The sequence below is a fragment of the Erythrolamprus reginae genome, chromosome 6 (genome assembly GCF_031021105.1).
Source record: "Erythrolamprus reginae isolate rEryReg1 chromosome 6, rEryReg1.hap1, whole genome shotgun sequence".
In the NCBI taxonomy this organism is placed as follows: Eukaryota; Metazoa; Chordata; class Lepidosauria; order Squamata; family Dipsadidae; genus Erythrolamprus; species Erythrolamprus reginae.
In genome coordinates this window covers 97337059-97356804 of record NC_091955.1, presented here as the reverse complement: position 1 = coordinate 97356804, position 19746 = coordinate 97337059, and the positions used below count along the sequence as shown (strand labels likewise).

Here is a 19746-nt window from a genome sequence, read left to right as displayed (position 1 = left end):
GTTATTGTACTCTTGCTGTAGCCAACTTGCCCTGCAAACTCCCTGCAGAAAAGGAGTTACACCGATCTCAAAGAAATCGCAGAACAGAAGCATTAAGAGAAGGATGCCAAAGGAAGGGCAGAATGCAGCTGCGAGAGCAATTATGGGCTTTCCCAAATATGCCCATGTTACACCAGCACTCCGCAGTCTGCATTGGTTGCCGATCAGTTTCCGGTCACAATTCAAAGTGTTGGTTATGACCTATAAAGCCCTTCATGGCACCAGACCAGAATATCTCAGGGACCACCTTCTGCTGCACGAATCCCAGCGACCAGTTAGGTCCCATAGAGTTGGTTTCCTCCGGGTCCCGTCGACTAAACAATGTCGGCTGGCAGGACCCAGGGGAAGAGCCTTTTCTGTGGCAGCCCGGACCCTCTGGAACCAGCTCCCCCCGGAGATTAGGATTGCCCCCCACCCTCCTTGCCTTGCGTAAACTCCTTAAAACCCACCTCTGCCATCAGGCATGGGGGAACTGAGACATCTCCCCTTGCCTATGTAGTTTTATGTATGGTATGTTTGTGTGTATGCTTTTTAAATAATGGGTTTTTAGACTTTTAATTAGATTTGTTATTTTAGATTTTGATATTAGATTTGTTACTGTATGTTGTTTTATTACTGCGAGTCTGCGGAGAGGGGCAGCATACAAATCTAATTAATAATAATAATAATTATTATTATTATTATTATTATTATTATTATTATTATTATTATTAAAAAAATGAAACATGAATAACCACTGTGCTTTCACCACGGACAGAAATAGTTAGCTTGTATTAAGACATGTTTCTTTAAAACATTGCATTAGGGGAATTATAATTAGACTGCACTCTGGGTATTGTAGTTTTACATGTGACCACATCTGTGTATTCCTATTGGCTCTGACCGGTGATGAGGGGTAATTGGAGAGAGCATTCCAGCAGGTTCTTTGTTATTCATTAAGCAAGCCAGCATGTAGAAGCAACATGTAGAACAGCATGAGGGCAAAGCCAGGGACAATTCAACCTCTTTTTACCTGTACAACGGAAAAGATGATACTGCAGAAGAATCGTATCAGAACTCTGAGTTATCATGCGGACGCCTGTAATACAGTGTTTCTCAATTATTTTCTGCTATGGCCCATCCAGGAAGAAGTAAATACTTTGCGTCCCCCCCCCCCAACTCTCCGCTGGGACGATTGTTTGCAATATTCGGCATGTTTTTGCTGAAAAAACTCAATTGGGGTGTAATGTGTTTAAGTGACGCCTTAATTTATTTGGCTTCATGCTGTCCACTGTTAACATTTTTAGATACAGTAAACATACCAGTCTTTCCTTGTCTCCCATTGAAGTCACAGTAAAGCCAAACACTACAGAGGCTTCATCATATTTCCTTGTCTTAGTTTTCGGGAGACTTACATTTGTCTCATGATCTCCGTCTCTCTCCTCCTTTCTTTTCATCCCTGTTAAATATTTTTCCATGGTCTCTCTTAAGGGTTTGTTATATGCACTTCATATTTCCTACTCTGCGATGTGTGCTATTGTTTGGTGCAAAAAAAAACCCTACTCCCTTTGGCAAAAAAGCATGTTCCCCCCTGGAGTCAGGCGCCCCCCCCCCCAGCATCTCTCTGCGCCCACCCCCAGGGTGGTGCTCCACTATTTGAGAAACACTGCATGTAATAAAATAATCTTAGCCGGGGTGGTGCAGCAGGTAGAGTGCTGTACTGCAGGCCACTGAAGCTGACTATAGATCTGAAGGTCAGCAGTTCAAATCTCATCACCAGCTCAAGGTTGACTCAGCCTTCCATCCTTCCAAGGTGGGTCAAATGAGGACCTGGATTGTGGGGGCAATAGGCTGGCTCTGTTAAAAAGTGCTATTGCTAACATGTTGTAAGCCGCCCTGAGTCTAAGGAGAAGGACGGCATAAAAATTGAATAAATAAATAAATAAAATAAAATAATCTCTGATATCTCATTGTGCTGAGTTAATACTCTGGGATTGCTACGGGCTAGAACAGTATAACCACAAACAAAATGTTTTATTTTAATTATTTCAAATCATTAAATCGAACTGTTGAATTGTCCCGCAGCTAATTGGCCGTGGCGAGTTGTCCCGTTCTGTCTCGAGAGAAGCTTCTGAGACTGCGGTGGTGTGAGGGACGCCACGAAGGATCAGCGACGTTGATACTTCAGCTCCAACTTGCAAAGGTAAGCACAGTTTGTGTAGCAGGCCGTTTCTTTCCAATATTTATATTCTGAAAGGCACAAAACAGGAGAGTCTCTTGAGGTTCTGGTTCAGCCTTCGCGCCCCGAGTTCAGGTTTTGAGGGTCTTCAGCCACAATCCCTTCCTGCAGTCTGCCATACCTTCCACTACTCATTATTATTCTAGTCTAGTCTTAATTCTATATTTTATTCTGTTCTGTTCTATTGCTATATTCCTATTTTCTATCCTATTAATTTTCTCTGTTCTGTTCTGTTCTTCCCTTTCTGTTCCATTTCACCCTATCCCATCCCTTGTTCTGCTTTCTATTCTATTCCTATTTTTTATTCCATTCATTTTCTCTGTTTCGTTCCATCCAGTCCCATCCCCTTTTTTGTTCTGTATTCTATTCTATTCCTATTTTCTATCCCATCCATTTTTATAGAGCTGGGCTGGTTAGAGTGCAGCACTGCAGGCTCCTTCAGCTAACTGCTAGCTGTACTTCAGCAGTTCAAATCTCACCATTGGCTCCAGGTTGACTCAGCCTTCCTTCCTTCCTTGGGGGGTCAAATGAGGACCCAGATTGTTGGGGGCAAGAGGCAGGTTCTGTAAAACTGCTTAGAGAGGGCTGGAAAAGCACTGTGAAGTGGTATATAAGTCTAAATCCTATTGCTATTCTCTGTTCTATTCTATGCTATGCTGTGCTATTCCGTTCTGTTCCTCTTTTCTGTTCTGTTCTGTTCTGTTCTCTTCTCTTCTATTTCACCCCATCCCATCCCATGTTCTGTTCTGTTCCTCATCAGAATCCCGGACTGGAGAAGTCTTAAATGCCAGAAGCCAAATCAAGAGAATTAGGAAGGGGACCTAACCAAGATTTTTATATACAGGTAGTCCTTGACTTATGACCTGTTGCTAATCAAAACTTTGGTTAAGTGAGTTGTGCCTCATTATACGACCTTTCTTGCCGCCGTTGTTAAGTGAATCCCTGCACTTGTTAAATGAGGGACAGGGTTATTAAGTGAATCTGGCTTTCTCCTTCAAAATTACAATGGCACTGAAAAAATGTAATTTATGATGGTTTTTTCAGACCTATGATTGCCGCAGCCTCCCCGTGGTTAAAAGTCAGATGCTTCACATTTATGACAGATCCCCTTTCGCGACCTCCCGAAAAGCAAAGTCCGCTGGATACACTTAACAACGGTGCAACTAATTTAACAACCGCGGTGATTCCATGTAGCGACTGTGTGGCAAGAAAGGTCAAACTCTCTTAGCCCTTGTCTCACTTAGCAATGGGACATTTTGGGCTCAATAATGGTCATAAGTCGAGGACTGCCTGTAGCAGCTGAGCTGCCGTCCTTATAGGAGACGCCTCACCTTCTTTCTCTAGGTGGACACAGTAGTCTCCATTCTCCGATACTTCCGGGAGGCCGTTGATCCAATTGGAATAAAGCATTCTGTATGCGTCCCTCCAGCACCAATCACCCTGGGGCGAATTCTGGAAAATCAAGACCTCTTTTTTCACTCTCTGCCCGCTTGCTCACCCAAAATCAGATTATTATTTTTTTAATGATTCAACAAAACAAAAAAAAAGTAGATTTAGACAATATCTCCTCAGTTATGGCTCTCGGGGGTTATGTCCCTAGATCGCCTCGCTCTACCAATTCCCAGGGCCTTGGAAGTTGCAAGTATTTTTCTTTATTTATTAGAGCCTAATTAGGGGACTGGAGACTAAAACATAGGAAGAAAATAGAATAGAAACATAGAAGACTGACGGCAGAAAAAGACCTCCTGGTACTATTTCCTGTATTTTATCTTAGGATGGATCTATGTTTATCCCAGGCATGTTTCAATTCAGTCACTGTGGATTTATCTACCACGTCTGCTGGAAGTTTGTTCCAAGGATCTACTACTCTCTCAGTGAAATAATATTTTCTCATGTTGCTTTGGATCTTTCCCGCAACTAACTTCAGATTGTGTCCCTTTGTTCTTGTGTTCACTTTCCTATTAAAAACACTTCCCTCCTGGACCTTATTTAACCCTTTAACATATTTAAATGTTTCGATCATGTCCCCCCTTTTCCTTCTGTCCTCCAGACTATACAGATTGAGTTCATTAAGTCTTTCCTGATACGTTTGATGCTTAAGACCTTCCACCAATCTTGTAGCCCGTCTTTGGACCCGTTCAATTTTGTCAATATCTTTTTCTAGGTGAGGTCTCCAGAACTAGACACAGTATTATTCCAAATGTGGTCTCACCAGCACTCTATATAGTGGGATCATAATCTCCCTCTTCCTGCTTGTGATACCTCTAGCTATGCAGCCAAGCATCCTACTTGCTTTCCCTACCACCTGACTGCACTGTTCACCCAGCATGGCTGGTTTAATGAAAAGAAGGACCAGGGGAGACAGGATAGCCTTCCAATATCTCAGGGGTTGCCACAAAGAAGAGGGAGTCAGGCTATTCTCCAAAGCACCAGAGGGTAGAACAAGAAGCAATGGCTGGAAACTAAACTAGGAGAGAAGCAATTTAGAACTAAGGAGGAATTTCCTGACAGTGAGAACAAGTGATCAGTGGAACAGAAGTTGCCTCCAGAAGTTGTGAATGCCCCAACACTGGAAGTTTTTAAGAAGATGTTGGATAGCCATCTGTCTGAATCAATGCAGGGTTTCCTGCCTAAGCAGGGGGTTGGACTAGAAGTCCTTCAAAGGTCCTTTTCAACTCTGTTGTTGTTGTTGTTGTTGTTAAATAGAAGTGAATTTTATTTATGGTTCAAATAAAAATGTGAAAGCGTAACGGTAATGTAAAAAAATGTATGTATCTCCGATAAGAACCTCTGATAGAAACAGGGTTTGTAAATAACCCAAATGTTTGTTGCATGTCTGCTGCTGTTTGTACGTATATTGATTTTAAAAAAATTAAAATAAAAAAACAAGTTGCAGGTTTTTATGGGCTGTTCTGACTTTGGATTCCTGACATTGAGTCTTTCTCCTGCTCCACCATCTGTGCTCAGTTTTTTGCTGCTCGCCTTCTGAGGATGAATTCTGGGAGATTTCCCTAGATGAGAAAACTCCCATAATATGGCTTTCTTTTCCTTTCTTTCCTTCTTTTCTTCCTTCCATTTGTCCTTGCCCTCATTCCTCCTTTTCCTTCCTTCCTCTTTTTTCTTTTCTTTCTTTTCTCTTCTTTCCCTTTCATTCTCTTCTTTCCTTTCTCCCTTCTTTCTCTTCCCTTCCTCACTCTTATTCTGTTTTCCTTCCTCCCTCCATCACTCATACTTTTTAATTTTTCTTCCTCCCTCACTTTCATTCTTTCTCCGTTTTCTTTCCTCCTTACCTCATTTCCTCCTTTTATCCTTCCTTCCCTCCCTCTCTCCCTTTCTTTATTTCTCTTTCTTTCTTTCTCTCTCTCTTTCTCTTTCTTTCTTTCTTTCTTTTTCCTTCCTTCCTTCCTTCCTTCCTGCCTTCCTGCCTTCCTGCCTTCCTGCCTTCCTGCCTTCCTGATACCTACTGTTGTGTTATACAGTGATCCCCCGCTCGTTGCGAGGGTTCCGTTCCAGGAACCCCCGCAACGAGCGGGTTTTCGCGAAGTAGCGCTGCGGAAGTACAAACACCATCTGCGCATGTGCAGATGGTATTTTTACTTCCGCAGCGCTAGCGAGGAGCCGAAGATTGAGGACTCAGCTCGGAAGCTGCACGGGTGTTTTAAAAGGTCTCCGCCGGCATGGGGGGCTTCTTAGCACCCCCCCAAACCCGAGTTGGGGGTTCGGGAGGTGGTAGGAAGCCCCCCATGCCGGCGGAGACCTTTTAAAACACCCGTGCAGCTTCCGAGCTGAGTCCTCAAGCCAAGCGCAGAAGTTAGCCTTGAATCCCTTTGAATCCCGCCGCTTCTGCTGGATACGGGCGATGGGGGGGCGAGCTGCCACAGCCCCTGGCTTCCGCGTTGCTCGTCCCACCCACCGCCCGTATCCAGCAGAAGCTGCTGGATTCAAAGTGCTGCTGGGAGCCGCAGGCGAAAGGAGCTCGGGCATCGGAGCGCGGCGCCAGGCATTGTTCTCCGGACCCCGCCCGCTCAGCCCCGCGGCGGCCCTTTCCCTCTCCAGGCTGCGGGCGGGGTCCGGAGAACAATGCCCGAGCTCCTTTCGCCTGCGGCTCCCAGCCCACCGCCTGTCTCCTGCTGCCCGGTTTAGCCAGGACACGAGCGGCGAAATGACTTGGAGGAATGTGAAGATGAAACCGGCCGGTTTCAGCTTCACATTCCTCCAAGTCATTTCGCCGCTCGTGTCCTGGCTAAACCGGGCAGCAGGAGACAGGCTTTGAGTTTTGGCTGCGGGGGGAGAAGTAGGACTTTCCTAACTCCCTCGCCCCGCAGCCAAAACTCAAAGCCTGTCTCCAACGCGCGCTACGATCTTCCGGGCGAGCCAGGCTCAGCGGATCAAGGCAGCCGCTTGGGCCGAGAGGAGCCGGCCTTGATCCGCTGAGCCTGGCTGGCCCGGAAGATCGTAGCGCGCGTTGGCGGATCAAGGCCGGCTCCTCTCGGCCCAAGCGGCTGCCTTCCGTCACTGAGCCTGGGGTCCCGCGCCCCGGATCGGGCGGCTGCTGCTTTGCAAAGAGGCGCTTTTTTCCCTCCCAGCCCTGCGTGCAGATCCCGCGCGGCTTTTGTGTGTGTGTGTTTGTGATCTTTCCACGCGCTTTTGCGAGTTGTGCAAATTGGCGCTTTCGTTTCTTCCCCGCGCTCGGCTTCCTCCTTTTTTATTCCTTTGTTTGCCGGCGGCTCCAGGGCGCCCGCCGGGCCCGGCTTGCTTTGACCTCTCCCGGGCGGCCTCGGCATCCTTGGCGGCGAGCGGGGATCTTCCCCCCGCGAACGCAGGCAGGTGGTTGCGCGTGGCGCCCCGGGCTTTTTTAGGGGGGGTGTTTTTTATCCCCGTCTGCACCGGCTTTGCCAGGCTGCGATCGGGCGCTTGGAAGGGGAAGAGAAGCGTTGACAGACGCGGCGAACTTCCAGGGCTGGGGGTTTTTTATTTGCGCCCCGAGGGAGGAAGAGCCCCCGAAGTGACCCGCAGGAGCCGGGCGAAGCGGGCAGGCGGCGATCGCAAGACGCCGGCTTGGCTGCCGGGCTTTTCCGCCGGCACCTGAAGTGGAGCTCCGGCTGGGCTGCCCCCGGCTCGCTCGCTTCCTTCCTTCGCTACCTGCCTGCGCGGTGCGTGTCTGTGCGCGTCCCCCTCGTTAGCCTAATCGGCTGGAGCTAATTGCGCGGAAACTACCGGGCGACCCCGCTTGGCCCGGGATGCAAAGGGGGAAGCTGTTTGGCAGAGGAAGGAGCGGAGCCCCCTTGGCCAAGCGCTCTGGGCGGCCGTCGCATCGGGCAGCCCGGGAGACCCCCGTCCGGCGCGCTACGATCTGGCCCCCACCTGGTCCCGCCCGATCCTCCTCCCTGAGGCAGCTCGCCCTCCCATGGCCGCTTCCTCCACCCTCTATTGCAAGCCCTCGCCACCGCAGCCAACGCGCGCTGCGATCTTCAAGCCCGGCTCCTTTCGGCCCAGCATCCCGGGCCAAGCAGCTGCCTTCCGTGACTGAGCCTGGCTGGCCCGGAAGATCGTAGCGCGCGTTGGCTGCAGCGGCGAGCGAAGCCAAGCTGGCAGCAATGTCGCCGCCGGTGCAGCCAACGCGCGCTACGATCTTCCGGGCCAGCCAGGCTCAGTCACGGAAGGCAGCTGCTTGGCCCGGGATGCTGGGCCGAAAGGAGCCGGGCTTGAAGATCGCAGCGCGCGTTGGCTGCGGTGGCGAGGGCTTGCAATAGAGGGTGGAGGAAGCGGCCATGGGAGGGCGAGCTGCCTCAGGGAGGAGGATCGGGCGGGACCAGGTGGGGGCTGGAATTTCTCCGCCAGGGCGAAGGGTGGGCGAGCGGGTGCTGGGGAGGGCTTCTCGCCCTCCCGACAGCAAGAGGGGGGAGCGAACGGCATGGGCAGGCGAAGGGCGGGCGAGCGGCAGCGAGGAGTTTGCGTGGGCGGTGGGGAAACTCCTCGCTGACGCCAGCAAGAGGGGGAAGACCCAGGGAAGCCGCTGCCATCTACGCATGTGTGCCCGGCACGCATGCGTAGATGGTATTTTTGACTTCCGGGTTGAAAAATAGCGAAGTACCCTGTTCGCAATGGTTGGGGACGCAATAAACGGGGGATCACTGTACTCCTGTTCAGTTTGGGGATTTTGCAGATTCTGATTTGGAAAGTGTTTATGAATTAGTGGCAGGGCCTGATTTACAGGCAGAAGAAGAAGGAGGAGACCAACCACAGGAGGTTCCTGTGAGTTCAGATTCAAGTGAAGGAGAAACAGATACTCGATGGGTAAATCCTTCTTTCAGACGCTTGCAGAGACGAAGGGAGCAAGTGTCAGGGAAGAAATATTAAGGAGAGGAACGGGTTAATTAATTAAGTAATTAATTTGTCACGTCCAGGTGTCAGCAGAAAAGAAGGGTGGAGTTTTCAATCTGCTATAAAACAATATGGAGGTGTCTTTCCCAAATGACATGTATTTCTGACTCGGTCTTTGCCCAAATTGCTCGATCTGATTCCAGAATTCACAAGCCGTTTCATTATCAAATGATGAGCCAGGCTGCGGTGGGTACACATTGCAGAAAATAAGCCAGGATTGGAACAAATCAAATTTGGTGTGCTATTTCTCAACAAACCCCCACCCCACTCCAATTTGATGGAGAAGTGACATTTTAGAATGCATCTAAAATGAAAGGAGAAGGATGCTTACTTTTCCCTTGTAAAACAGTCCAATCCAAACGGATCCCAGGTCCGTAGCTAGAGATGACTTAATGTAGGAGGCCACTTTGTTTGTGACTTCTTCGTCAAGAATGGAGGCCAGGTGGCCACGTGCACCATGGGCCTGGCAGTCTCTCTACAGGGAATCAGAATGGGCCATTTTACTCAGTCCACTCCCATCCAAGGGGCTGCCCCACCTCGCCTGAGTCTTGTGAGAAAAGAGCAGAGCATTACGGAATCCATCCCTCCTCCTCCTCCTCCTTCTCCTCCACTTCACCAATCCTTTTCTCCTAGGATTGAGGATGTTCCCTAGTTGGGCCGTGAAATGTCTACAAGAAAACAACGCCCCTCAGAGTATCATGGACTTCAAAGCAGACTTCTTCCTCCTCCTCCTCCTCCTCTTCCCTTGTTCCTTCTCATCCACTTCATCAGCCCCTTTCTCCTAATACTGATGATGTTCCATAGCTGGATTATGAAACATCTGCAAGAAAGCAACCCAGTCCAGAGAGTGTCCAAGGGCCTCCCAGTTCAACCCTGAGCTACTGATATTCTCTTCCATCAATTTAAATGGGTAGATTCCAGGTCGGCTCCTTTGGCACATCTGGTTTGCAGTTCACATTGAGGAGCTTACCTCTGCCTCCCCCCACGTCCGCTTCTCATGGAAGAGCCCATAGCATTCACCCAAGTGTGCCATCCATCCCTGCGGGCATGTAGCCGTTGTAGCATCACCTGTGCCAAAAGAAAGCCGGGAATTTGTTTTTTTAATTTATTTTTTAATATATTTTGTCAGAACATATACAAAATAGCAGGCATTGGTATAAACAAAAACACGAACAAAGTAAATACAGATAAATGAGGGCAGTAGGTCAGGGACGGTAGGCACATTGATACGCTTGTGCAAACCTCTTAATTAAAGGCAATTATAATAACAACAACAACAGCAGCAACAACGACAGCATTGGAAGGGACCTTGAAGGTCTTCTAGTCCAACCCGCTGCCTAAGCAGGAAACCCTACACTTCTTCAGACAGAAGGTTATCCAACATATTCTTAAAAACTTCCAGTGTTGCAGCATTCACAACTTCTGGAGGCAAGCTGTTCCATGGATCAATTATTCTCACTGCCAGGAAATTTCTCCTTAGTTCTAAGTTACTTCTCTCCTTGTTTAGTTTCCAACCATTGCTTCTTGTTCTACCCTCAGATGCTTTGGAGAATAGGTTGACTCCTTCTTCTTTGTGGCAGCCATCCAGCTAGAGTCATAAATCTCTGGTAATGATGTGTCTTTGGTTTTAACTGCACTCATACTCCAGAAAGTTTAAACTGCTCATGCAACATGCAGGAATCGAAGTCCATGTAAGTAGAAGAAGTCTCCCAGCTCCGAGGCACCTTCCTCCATGATGGAGAATGTTGTTTGCCACACCCCCTGTCCCATCTACCTGTCCTTATATATTGCCAAGGTGTGGCCAAATGTCCCATAGATCTATTTAATGACAAAAACCCCTTCTAGAGAGATATTCATGCCTAAATCTCATCCTCCTTACTCTTGCATCTAACAGGGGGTCCTGATCCTCAAAGTCCCCAGCATCCTCTGAGTCAGACAATAGCATAACTGGGGGCTCTACGGTCTTTGGTGATTCCCCAGTCTTCAAATCTGCACATGTCTGTGCACACACTGGATTTTTAGCACAAGCAAAACTGGCTTGTGACTCCGCAGCTCCCTTCAGATGGCACCAAAACTGCTAGTGGGAACTCACATCTATGCGATGGATGGATGGAAATCAAAAGGCTGAGGCCTCCAAGAAGGACGTTCCACATCTGGATGGAGAAATGGCAAAAAGAAATGTTAAAGCATATTATCATCTTGATTACTTTGTGATATTGCTTCTAAATCTTTTAATTCTGCCTCTAATTGTTGAAGTTGTTTCTTTTTCTCTTTATTCTTTTTTGCCGTATACAAAATTGTCAGGCCATACACCTTCATTGTATCCCACAAATTTTGTGGTGTAGTATCTGTGTTTTTATTTATATTAAAGAAAATTTCTAATTCATTTTCTATCCATTCTGTATATTGGGGATCTCGTAAAATATTTCTATCCATTCACCAATTACTCGGTTTTTTGTTTCCTTTCCATAAAATTACTAATGGGTTATGGTCTGCCCAGTTATTTGTTTCTATTTCAGTATTCGAAATAAATTCAGAAATGTGTGTAGAGGCCCATGCCATATCTATTCTGGTCCAAATTTTATGGGGATTTGAATAAAAAGTATATTGTTTATTTGATGGATGGCGTTCATGCCAAATATCTTGCAATGATAGTTCTGAACTCATTTTCCAAAATGTTATTGATAAGATTGTTTTCTTTTTCTTATCTTTCTTTTTACCTGAATGGTCCATTTGACTATTAGAAAAAGCATTAAAATCTCCAACTTTTATCATATTTTCAATAGATAACTCAATTATTTTATCATGTAATTTCTTGTAAAATTGTTTTTGGTTTTCATTTGGTGCATAGATCGATATAATAACGAGAGGTCCTGTTTCTAGTTTTGCTTGTAACATTAAGATTCTACCCTCTTGATCACTATATAATTGTTTGGTCTCAATCGTTTCATCAATATAAACTGCAATACCTCTTTTTTTGATCAGCTAAACTGGTAAAAATATTACCTAGTTTTGGGTTGCATAATAGTTTTCTGTTTAATATTTTGATATGGACTTCTTGTAAAATTGTAATTTGTGCTCTTTGTTTTTTTAATTTGGAAAATATTTGATTTCTTTTTCTTGGATTATTTAAACCATTTACGTTGACAGAGAAAATTTTAATGTCAGAGCACATGTCTATTTGTAATATTTCTTGGTTTCTTTGGGTTCTCAAAGTCTGCTATTTAACACCAATTCTTGTTGTATTTGTGGTTGTTTTCTCTTAGCACCTTGGGCCTCCTCCCTCTCCTTGCTGGCTGCCCCTTGATCCTCCTCTCTTTCTTTGATTTCTTTGTAAGGATGTTATGACCTATTCAGGCTAGTTTCTTCAAAAAAAGGCTCTAGCTTCATCCACACTCTCCAATTTTATTCTGGATCCTTGCCAATATAAAGAAATACCTTCTTGGATAAGCCAACAGAAGGTTATATTTTCTCTGATTAGAATTCTGGTTATAAAGTAATACTCCCTCCAGATTTCCCATACTCTTTTTTGGCACTTGTTTTAATATTATGATGTCTTTTCCTTTGTAATTTAAATTTTGATTTCTTGTCCATTTTAAAATATCATCTCTTATGGTCTTCCTGATGAATTTGATATGGACCTCTCTCGGCAAATTGTGTTTCCTGGCAAAACTAGTCTGTACTCTGTAAATTTCATCAATTTCTTTTATTAATTCTTGTGGATCCATCTGTAGGATCTCCCCTATTATCTCCGCCATATTTGAACCTAGATCTTCATCTTTTTCTTCTAACACATTTTGAAACCTCAGCCCGTAAGAGGCATGTTGTAATTCTAGATGTGTAATGGCTTCATCCAACCTTCGATTAATTATATTACTATGGTCTTCAAATTCCTCCATTCTCTGTTCTGCTTTCTCTGTTTTATCTTCCACCATTTTAAAAATTTTAAAGAAATACTTTATTTTACTTAATACTTTAAAATACTTAAAAATCAATTATTCCAACCACTAGTGTTAGACTTAATATATAATCTAGTAGATACAATAAAAATACTAAATATAATTAAATGTTAAAATGTACTAAGTATATGAGAATAAAGAAGGATAATAAAATTTATATTATATATGAATCAAATACTTTTTATATCTATGTGCTTAAAAAATACTACTATTTTTTCTTAAGAAAAATAAGGGTATAGGAAAAAGAAAGAAAAAACATAAAATATGTTGAAATATATCACGAGAAAAATAAAAAGTATAACAAAAATGCTTAAAATAGCTTATATAAAAATATGCAACTTATTATTCAATATAAAAATTACAATATCAAAATACTAAAACTATTTATGCAGTGTTTTTTAATAGTATAACTAATCAAATATTATACTATTAATCAATCTTATCAACTCAAATATATATTCAACATAGAAAAAGAAAGAAGCACAGAGAGGTGGGAAAAGAAGATTTAAAGAAAGAGAGGTAAGAAAAATGGGGAAAAGAGATGAAACAAAGCTAGAGAAAATGATTAAACAGATATTTCTATAATACTGGAATTAAAAAGGGAGAACTAATGCCAACCTAAATGAAAAGAGGGATAGGGGCTTGCCAGGAAGGAAGGGGGGGGGGGAAATCTTAACAATTCATTTGTGCTTTAAATTGATTTGGTTAAAAATATTTCTACCACGATAATTAAAAATACTTAAGTCAAATTTTCTGTAATGTCCAAAGCAGTCCTGTCTTCTTCTTCTAGTAGTTTAAAGTGATTAAAAATAAGCCAATTCAGTTTTGTTATTATTTGAAGATGAATCAATATCCAATGTCCAAATAATGTCCAATGTCCAATGTCCAAATGATTAAACAATCTTTGTTGTCCGATTGAAAAAACACAATTTAAACCAATTAATGGTAGTCAAAATAATCCAAATTATAATCCAAAGGTAAAGTCCAAATAATGTCCAAACAAAGTTCTATTCAGAATCAAAAATTTCTTCAAAAAGAGTATAAATCTCAATCCAGGCTGAACTTAGCTTAAAATACTTTAGTCCTATTTCTTTAATAAATCCAAAAATATTTTTAGCAAATCAAAATACATCTTTAGTAAATCCAAATATAATGTGACGTGTCTAGTCCTTTGTCTTCATTAAATCCTTTGTCTTCATAAAGTATTAAACCTCCATCTTGTGTAATATTTTCATGCTGTTGCTTTAAATACAATCACCATGTAGAATCCACAAAAGAGGGAAGAGAGCCGGTAATTTTAAAATTAATTAATTCTCTTTGATTGTAGAAGTAAAGTTCAGTTCAATACAGTCCTTATCCCCTGGGTTCTAATATATTTTATAAAACCTTCCAGGAATAAAGTCACAGAATAAATTTAAGGCAAATTAGATCCTACACTCTAATATGGTCTCTGTAATCATGTGAGCTGAAGCTATTCTGGCCGCATGTGGCCCGAGGGCCATAGTTTGGGGACCACTGTTCCAGAGGCCCTGGCTAAACCTCATCCTCTGGCAAAAAAAAGTCCTCGTCAGCTTCCTCACTGTCTGATTTGGGTGCCGGCTGCACAGACCGCTGGCGCATCACCAAGTCAGTCTCCTCTCAAACGGGATCTGCTATCAGCTGCACAGGCCGCGGGGGGCCACAACAAATGGAGAATTTGAAGGACGCCGTTATAAAGGCCTACATCCCTCTTCACACAAATGGAGAGAAAGGCCCAAGGAATCCTGTGTCCAAAACAAACCTTTCCCTGAGCCTAAAGGTCATCCTCAACTTATGACAGCAGCCAGGGCCAGAATTTCCGTTGGTCAGTAAACCATAAATCAGTCATGGGCAATTTTGTCATCTGTTTTGTCACCGTGTTAAACCAATCACCATAGTTCTTAACCCTGCTGTATGTTCGGGTTTGTGAAGCCCGAAATCAAAGTTTGAGACCCTGTAAAAAATTTTCCCTGCATATCTGAAGATTGAAATTTCATGACTTTTCATCATTTCAGGGGTTCTCTCTATGAGAAATTTTTTTTTTTTGGGGGGGGGGGGGGGGGTTTCTTTCTTGTGGAAAAAAAATAGTCACACTTGTACTGTTCCCGGGTCACCCTGACCCGGACCGAACATTCTTCATTTGAAGTGCTTATGTTTAGTCAATTTGAAAACTTTTTTCACTTGGAGTCTGAACATTTCTGCACACAATGATATGAAAATTGAACTGAAACAAATTATGCATATTCGTTTATTTTGATTATAAAAGGCAGACACCCCACCCCCTTTTATTTGTGATTCCAAACTGGGAAACAAGTTTGAACATTTCTGAACATAATGATATCAAAATTGAACTTAAAAAATTGATGCTGAAAAAATTAAAACAGTGGGAGGGGAGGCTTTTATGTGCAAAATAAACAAATATGCATCAATTTTTCCAGTTCAATTTTCATATCATCATGTTCAGAAATGTTCAAGCTACCAATCCCACACCAAGTTTAGTAAAATAGAATGCATTTTGCAAGCAAAACTATCCATAAATTGAAAAATATTTCACAAAAATGAGGGGGCGCATTTTATCAGCAAAATAAACCAATAAGCATTACTTTTCTCATTTCAATTTTCATTTCAATGTGTGCAGAAATGTTCAAACTTGTTTCCAAGTGAAAAAAGCTTTCAAAAAGACCAAATATAAGTACCTAAAATGATCAATTTGTGGTCCGGGTCAAATAGACCCGGGAACATAACATTAGGGAGTTTTATCAAACAGAACAGCAGGGTTTAAGTGAATCCCTTGGTAATTCACATGGACTTTTCTTGTCGGAAGACCGCTGGGAAGTTGCAAATGGGAAGGGTGAGTCATGTGACCCAAGGATGCTTCCACCGTCATCAATCCATGTCAGTTGCCAAAAGCCAAATTTTGATCACATGATTGTGGGGGGAACGCTGTGATCTGCCATCTTAAATCCCTTTTTTTTCCTAGCGTAACTTTGTAACTTTGAAAACTCTTATTTGAATTAAAAAATAAAACCATCATAATAACATCTGCCTGTCCCACGCGGGGCATTGTCCAATTTTTCAACTTTTTCAATTTCCAAACTTTCGCGGTGCTCAAACGTTTGTGACTTGTCTGGTGGGTTGTGAAAGATATTTTGGTTACTTTAATGTAATTTAGATGAAAGGAGTAAGAAGGTAGAAGGAGGAGATGGAGATAGTAGGAGGCGAGCGGAATGGAATGAAGGAAAACAAGACTGGTGAACAGGAGTTAAAAATAGGTGCAAAATAGGACGTTGATTTTTGACTGAATGAATAAAAATATATAAATTCATGTGCTATTGACATTTTAAGGTATATGTGTTGATATAAAAATGGATATTGTGGAGAGAAAAAAATACTATATATATAATTTAGGTGTGCTTGGTCAGTAACTATATAAATATCATCACTTTTTAACATTTTTGTTTGTTTCATTATATCAAAGTCCTTGGAAAGGAAGTGGATAGGCAGACATGTATATCCTCTATAACTATCATTATGTATTTTACTATGTGTATACCCACTAAAACCCTCATTGTGTATTGGACAAAAATGAATGAATGAATGAATGAATGAATGAATGAATGAATGAATGAATAAATCCAGTCTGAACATCTGGGTGACTGTGCTACAAAATAACAATAAGGATGATGATAACAACAAAACAACAATAATAACATGATGATGATGATGTCAATAATAATAATAACAACAACAACGTTTAGTTATAATGCTCTTTTAGCAAAGGGCATAACAAGAAACCTTATAGAATTGATAAAGACAGACAGTAATACTTCTTATACACTTAGCAAAAACACGGCTAATAAAGACCATTACATTATTATTATTATTATTGTTGTTGTTGTTGTTGTTGTTAACAATAACAGCAATAATAATAATAATAATAATAATAATAATAATAATAATAATAATAATAATAATAATGTAAATTTTGAACTTATGAGACCTGGATATTCTAACTTTGAAAATAAAAACCCTGCCTTCCTCAGTGCTGGCTATATACTCAAACATTACTTCAACAATTCTTCGGTCTTTGAATTAGGACTTGAACTAATGTCAAATTTTTACCAAGTTCCAGACCATGAATAGAATTGAAGATTTTAATGAAGTGCAAAAGTCTCTTTTCATACTCAAGTTTATTTATTTCATAGATGTTATAGATAGATCACCCATCTCCTATACATGACTGGGCAGCTTCCCATAAAAAGCGAAGTTTTAAAAGTACAACAAACAGCCAACATTCCAAACAACCAAAATCAGATTAAAAATAGCAGCTGAGGAAGCTCACCAACACTTCAAACAAGCCAAGTTGAGGACTCCCACACATTCTCAGGACCTCCAGTTCAAACCACCAAGCCAGGTAGGCACAACACTGGCCATTCTCCAATCCTCAGGAACATCTCCTGTTAACAGGGATTGGTTAAACAAATCAGTCAGGGGGGTAGCAATGACAGATCTGAGTTCTTTAAGAACTCTGGGGTGGATGCCATCTGGACCCATTGCCTTATTTATCTTTAATCGTTCAAGTTCTGGAGACACACTAAAAACTGGTTTTGAACTCGAGTATCATTTCAAGACGGACCGGGGGCTGTTTGCACACACACACACACACACACACACAAAAAGTAGTGCAAGGGAGAATCAAAATGGAGACTGTGCGGGAATGCACAGTGTGTGAAGCTAGGAAAAGAACCAGAGGGCCACAAATCCAAGGATCGCACAAGTGTGATTAATTGGAGCATGCAGGTAACCCACCACTTGCACACTTGTTCCAACGACTGTTCAAAGTTACAATGACATTGAAAAAAGTAACTTGCAACCAGACTTCACAGTTACAATGGTCACTATTTGTAACATCAGCTGGCTTCCAACCGGCCAAGTGAACGGGGCGGCAACTGGATTCACTTAAGGACCCCAGCAATTTGCTTCACTATGACAAAAAAAAAAACATGTTGTACAATCAGCCATGATATACTTCACAAGCAGCTCTCTTAATTATATAAACACTGGTCAAAATTGTCATAAATCGAGGACTGTCTGGATTCCAGATTATTATTATTTTTGGCAAGATTTCACTCTCAAATGGTGGAGGTGGTTTTGGCCATGAGATCTGGAAGGCAAAGATGGTTAAAGGTAGAAATCGCTCACCTTTCTCTTTTCCAATGTTTTTCTTTATTTTTATTTTTCTAAAATGCTGCTGTTTGGGGGGGGGGGGGCATTTATACCCCAGTCCACAGGAAGCATCCTGAACTGGGAAGAGTGGAGATTTGAGACTTTATTGGCAGCACCAGGAAATGGTCCCATGAGAAAGAGGCACTCAAGCAAAGAATTTGGAGCCAGAAGGACTATCAAAGCTCAGAGTGACACCAAGAAAAAAGGGTTGTTTAAAAAGAATTAAAATGAAGCCCAGGTAGTCCTCCACTTACAACCAGATTTTCTGTTGCTAAGCAAGGCAGCGACTCGCATCCAGTTTTGTGACCTTTTAACCGCCGTGTTAAATTTGGGGTTGGATTTTGGCCATAAGTCAAATTTGTTCAAAATAAAATTCTGCATTTCATTGCAAGCGTTAGATGTGCGGCCTGATTGCAGACATTTTTTATTTTATTTTCTATTTCCCTTTTTTTTTTTTTGCCAACAGCTTAATATTGGCTATGAAGTTCCAAGAAAATACCAGCACCAATAATAATAATAACACCGACGTGTTCCCATGTCCCTGAACTTCCAGGAACGAAAACAAAAGTCAGGGGTTGATTGAGAGATGCCAAAGCTTGATACGAGGCCTCTGGACAGGGAGAAATTTCCCAGTGGACTTTTGATGAAGAGGATGAGATGAATTAGTGCCGCTTTGCAAAGCCTGAGTCGGGCCAGACCAGGAATGGGGACTCCAGTTTGGGGCGCCACGTTACAAAATAAAAAAAGGTGTTCAGATTTTGGAAAAAGTGCCAGAGAGGATTAAAGGCCTGGAGACCAAAACATATGAAGAATGGCTGCAGGATTTGGAGCTATCTAATGAAGAAAAGAAGAATTTGGGGTGGCTGGATAGCAGTATTCCGGTATTTGAGGGGCTACCACAAAGAAGAGGGAGTCAAATTATTCTCCGAAGCACCAAAGACAGGACAAGAAATGCTGGATGGAAACTTATCAAGGAAAGAAGCAACTTGGAATTAAGGAGAAATTTCCAAACAGTGAGGACAATTAACCAGTGGAACAGCTTGCCACTGTAAGTTGTGGTACTCCAACACTGGAAGTTTTTTATTGTTTTTTTATAATATTTTTTATTAAATTGCAAAGACAGACAAAACATACATTACATGTAACATTTAGTGGAGCAACAATCGCTCCTCTCAAAGTAGAAGTCATCTTTATATTTAGAATAAGTAAAAAAGAAAAAAGAAACCTAACTTTATCATTAATTTTAAAATTCTTGAATATATCAATTGTAAGATAATAAATAAAAAGCACATCTAAAACATTTAAAAATATATAGAAATTTTAAAATTATGACTTGAAATAAACTATGAAGAAAGAAAGAAAAAGAGAAATGGTAGAAGAGGAAAGAAGGAGTTTATCTTTATATTGTTAATAATCACTATCTAATACAATATCACTACTAAGTACAAATATGTTGAAAATAATGTAAAAATAAGGTTATCTCTGTTTCTTTGTATCCCACCAGATATGTACCTTTTGCCAAACCTCACAAAATTCTGATTCTTCTTGAAAAATCAAGAAGAACCAACACTGGAGGTTTTTAAGAAGAGAGTGGACAGCCACTTGCCCCAAATTGCACAGGGCCTCCCTCTAGAGCAGGGGGTTGTGCTAGAACACGGGTCCCCTACCTTTCAAACCTCCGGGACCACAAATATGATCTACCTAATGACCAGCTGGGTGGACGTGGATGGGTGGTCATGTGACTGGGTGGGTGTGACCAACTCAATGTCACTCATGTTGAGGGGCACCTCACGGGCCTCTCCTCCCCTGCCTGCTTGTGCTCCTCAGGGCCCCAACAGGAAGCAGTTGTTGGAGCTAAGCAGCCCCCGCGAGAGAGACTAGAAGACCTCCGAGGTCCCTTCC

At 42.4% G+C, this 19746-nt stretch overlaps 1 protein-coding gene across 1 annotated transcript; it reads right to left on the bottom strand.

Annotated features, from left to right (window-relative positions):
- Positions 1–2033: 2033 nt before the first annotated feature.
- LOC139168815 (C-type lectin mannose-binding isoform-like) lies at positions 2034–19439 on the bottom strand. The gene is made up of 6 exons (XM_070754539.1): positions 19357–19439; positions 10734–10794; positions 9612–9709; positions 8973–9116; positions 3589–3709; positions 2034–2268 (listed from the first exon to the last, which is right to left on the bottom strand). Exons 2-6 carry the CDS (start codon positions 10792–10794, stop codon positions 2186–2188), a joined length of 507 nt encoding a protein of 168 aa, XP_070610640.1. The 5' UTR covers positions 19357–19439; the 3' UTR covers positions 2034–2185.
- Positions 19440–19746: the final 307 nt, after the last annotated feature.